The sequence below is a fragment of the Theropithecus gelada genome, unplaced genomic scaffold (assembly GCF_003255815.1).
Source record: "Theropithecus gelada isolate Dixy unplaced genomic scaffold, Tgel_1.0 HiC_scaffold_2479, whole genome shotgun sequence".
Lineage (NCBI taxonomy): Eukaryota > Metazoa > Chordata > Mammalia > Primates > Cercopithecidae > Theropithecus > Theropithecus gelada.
The window spans coordinates 1-2,376 of NW_020258946.1; the positions used below are offsets into that span (position 1 = coordinate 1).

At 47.9% G+C, this 2,376-nt stretch overlaps 1 protein-coding gene across 1 annotated transcript; it reads right to left on the reverse strand.

Annotated features, from left to right (window-relative positions):
• Positions 1–671: 671 nt before the first annotated feature.
• Positions 672–1,612, reverse strand: LOC112617562 (protein SMG5-like; the record flags this gene model as incomplete). The annotated part of the gene is made up of 3 exons (XM_025374307.1): positions 672–880; positions 1,312–1,380; positions 1,487–1,612. Coding segments are annotated over 3 exons (404 nt in total), but the record flags the coding sequence as incomplete, so codon positions are not given.
• Positions 1,613–2,376: the final 764 nt, after the last annotated feature.

Genomic DNA, 2,376 nt, shown 5'->3' on the forward strand with positions numbered 1-2,376 from the left:
TTTTTTTTTTTTTAAACTTTTTAGAGACAAGGGTCTCACTATGTTGTCCAGGCTGGGTCTTGAACTCCTGGGCTCAAGCAATCAGCCCGCCTCGGCCTCCCAAAGTGCTGGGATTACAGGCGTGAGGCACTGTATGTGTCCTATTATTCCTTCCATAATCTAGAATGTAACATCTCACCTTGTGCTCCTTCAGATAAGCATATCCTTTTGTCCCACCTCATCCTTCCTGGCTTTGAGGTTCCTCCCCATACCTCAAGAACCTTCATATCCAGCCCTATCCCTCCTTACCTCCCAATCTTGCTCTGCGTACACATCTGCCAGAAAGGCTTCCAGAACTGCCTAAATGCCTCCGAGAGCAAGGTCTGAAATTCTGTCTGGATCATCACTAAGTATCCTGACCCTCGTCTCTGCATAGGCCCTGGCCAAGGGTGTGCATATTTATGGGAGGTGGTAAGGAGAAGGGGGAAGGAAATGTGCTGTTGCTTGTACTCAATTACCAGGAGCTCCTTTAGGTTAGGATCCCTTGGCCCTTACTCGCCCACAGCCAAGCAGTGACACAGGAGTGAAGAGGCTGCTTGTGGAAGGAAGTTTATGAATAAGGAGCTGTAGAAAAGGGGAGTGAGGATCCCTGAACCCAGTGGAAGAGAAAAGAGGAACATAGGGAAGGTTACCTGCTCTCTCCAAGCTGTGCACACACATAAGGCAGATGATGACCATTTGAAAGATAAGAAGGTCCGGGAGGAAAGCATATCCACTCTCATACTCCTCCTCATCCTCACTGGCCAGGCTGAGGTTGGGTGAGGAGGGCAGGTAGAAGAGGCAGAGGTTGAAGTCCTCCAGGACTGACTGGCAAAGTGAGGTCAGCTCTGAGTCCATGGAGCTACAGAGGGGCAGGAGTAACAGGGGAGGTCAGTGGTGGGGGCTGGGGAAGGAGAAGAGCAGGGAATACAAGATTCAGAGAAAGGACTATGGGATGCTGCAGGGGAGACCTGAGAGCACAGCAGGGAAGGGCAGTGCTGGATTGATTTCCACAGCAACTAAAACAGGGGAAGGGATGTGAATAGGCTTCCATTCAGCCATTCCCTCTTCAACATCTTCTAAGCACCTATTCTGTGCCAGAGAGCTGCTGGGAGAAGGATGGGCACAGGACTCTTGGGAGAAACAGTGAGGAATGCCAAGAAAAGACAAATTGGCTACGGATGTTCCAAATGAGGGCAGAACTCGACAGTCCACCCTTTTCAAGGCTCCTTCTGTAAAGTATCATGGCTGGGGCTCACAGGACAGTTTGGGTTCATGCTGTCTTCCACTCACCTGCTTTTGGGCTGTAGGAGGCTTTGCAGATACATAAAGTTCACTAGCAACCTTTTAATGTCTTTACATCTGAAATGAGAAGAGCCCAAAGTAAATGCTGAATGGCCCCACAGTCCCTATGGTCCTACTGCACCAACTGCAGAAAAACCCCCTCCACCTCACAGGCCCCACTCACCGCTTTTTGCCGGGAGACAGTTTCCGAGTCTCACACTTCTTCAGTTGGTGGTACATTTTGGCTGCCTTATCATACAGCCGCTTGAGGTTCCCATAGGCCCCCTCAAAGGACACTTCTGACTGGATGCTGTAGGAGAGAGGTGAGCTATTGAGTCTTGGCCAGGGGAGGATATGTTACTCTGCTGGGGCTTTAGGAAACAATGTTACTAGTAAATACAGGCTGCTCCCAGCCTCAGCTTCCATGTACATACTCAGGGTAAAAGGCTCATGAGCTAGCTTTCCTGATCACACACACACACATAACTTCTAGATTAGTCAGAGAAAAAAAGGATGTCTTATTCTCCTTTGTATCTAGAAAGAAGAATATCAATCCCACCCTGTTACAAACTTAGTTATTACCATCCCTGAAATACACTATTCTTCATCTATTTTTAAGCATAGAATACTTTATAATGGATAGCATTTAACAAGCATTTACTATCTGCAAGGATATTTACGTGTACTATTTCAGTTAATCCTCCCAACATGCAAACACAAACATGTACTGAGCACCCACTGTGAGAGGCAATGTACTCTAATATTGTCCACATTCACAAATGAGGACACAGAGCCTGTGAGAGAACAAGCACACCCACCAAGGTCACACAGTTAGTACGTGGTAGAGAAAAGTCCCCAATCCCACTGTCTTTTTATTTTTATTTATTTATTTACTTTTTTCTTTTTTTTTCTTTTTTGAGACGGAGTCTCGCTCTGTCGCCCAGGCTGGAGTGCAGTGGCGCGATCTCGGCTCACTGCAAGCTCCGCTTCCCGGGTTCATGCCATTCTCCTGCCTCAGCCTCCCGAGTAGCTGGCACTACAGGTGCCGGCCACCACGCCCGGCTAACTTTTTTT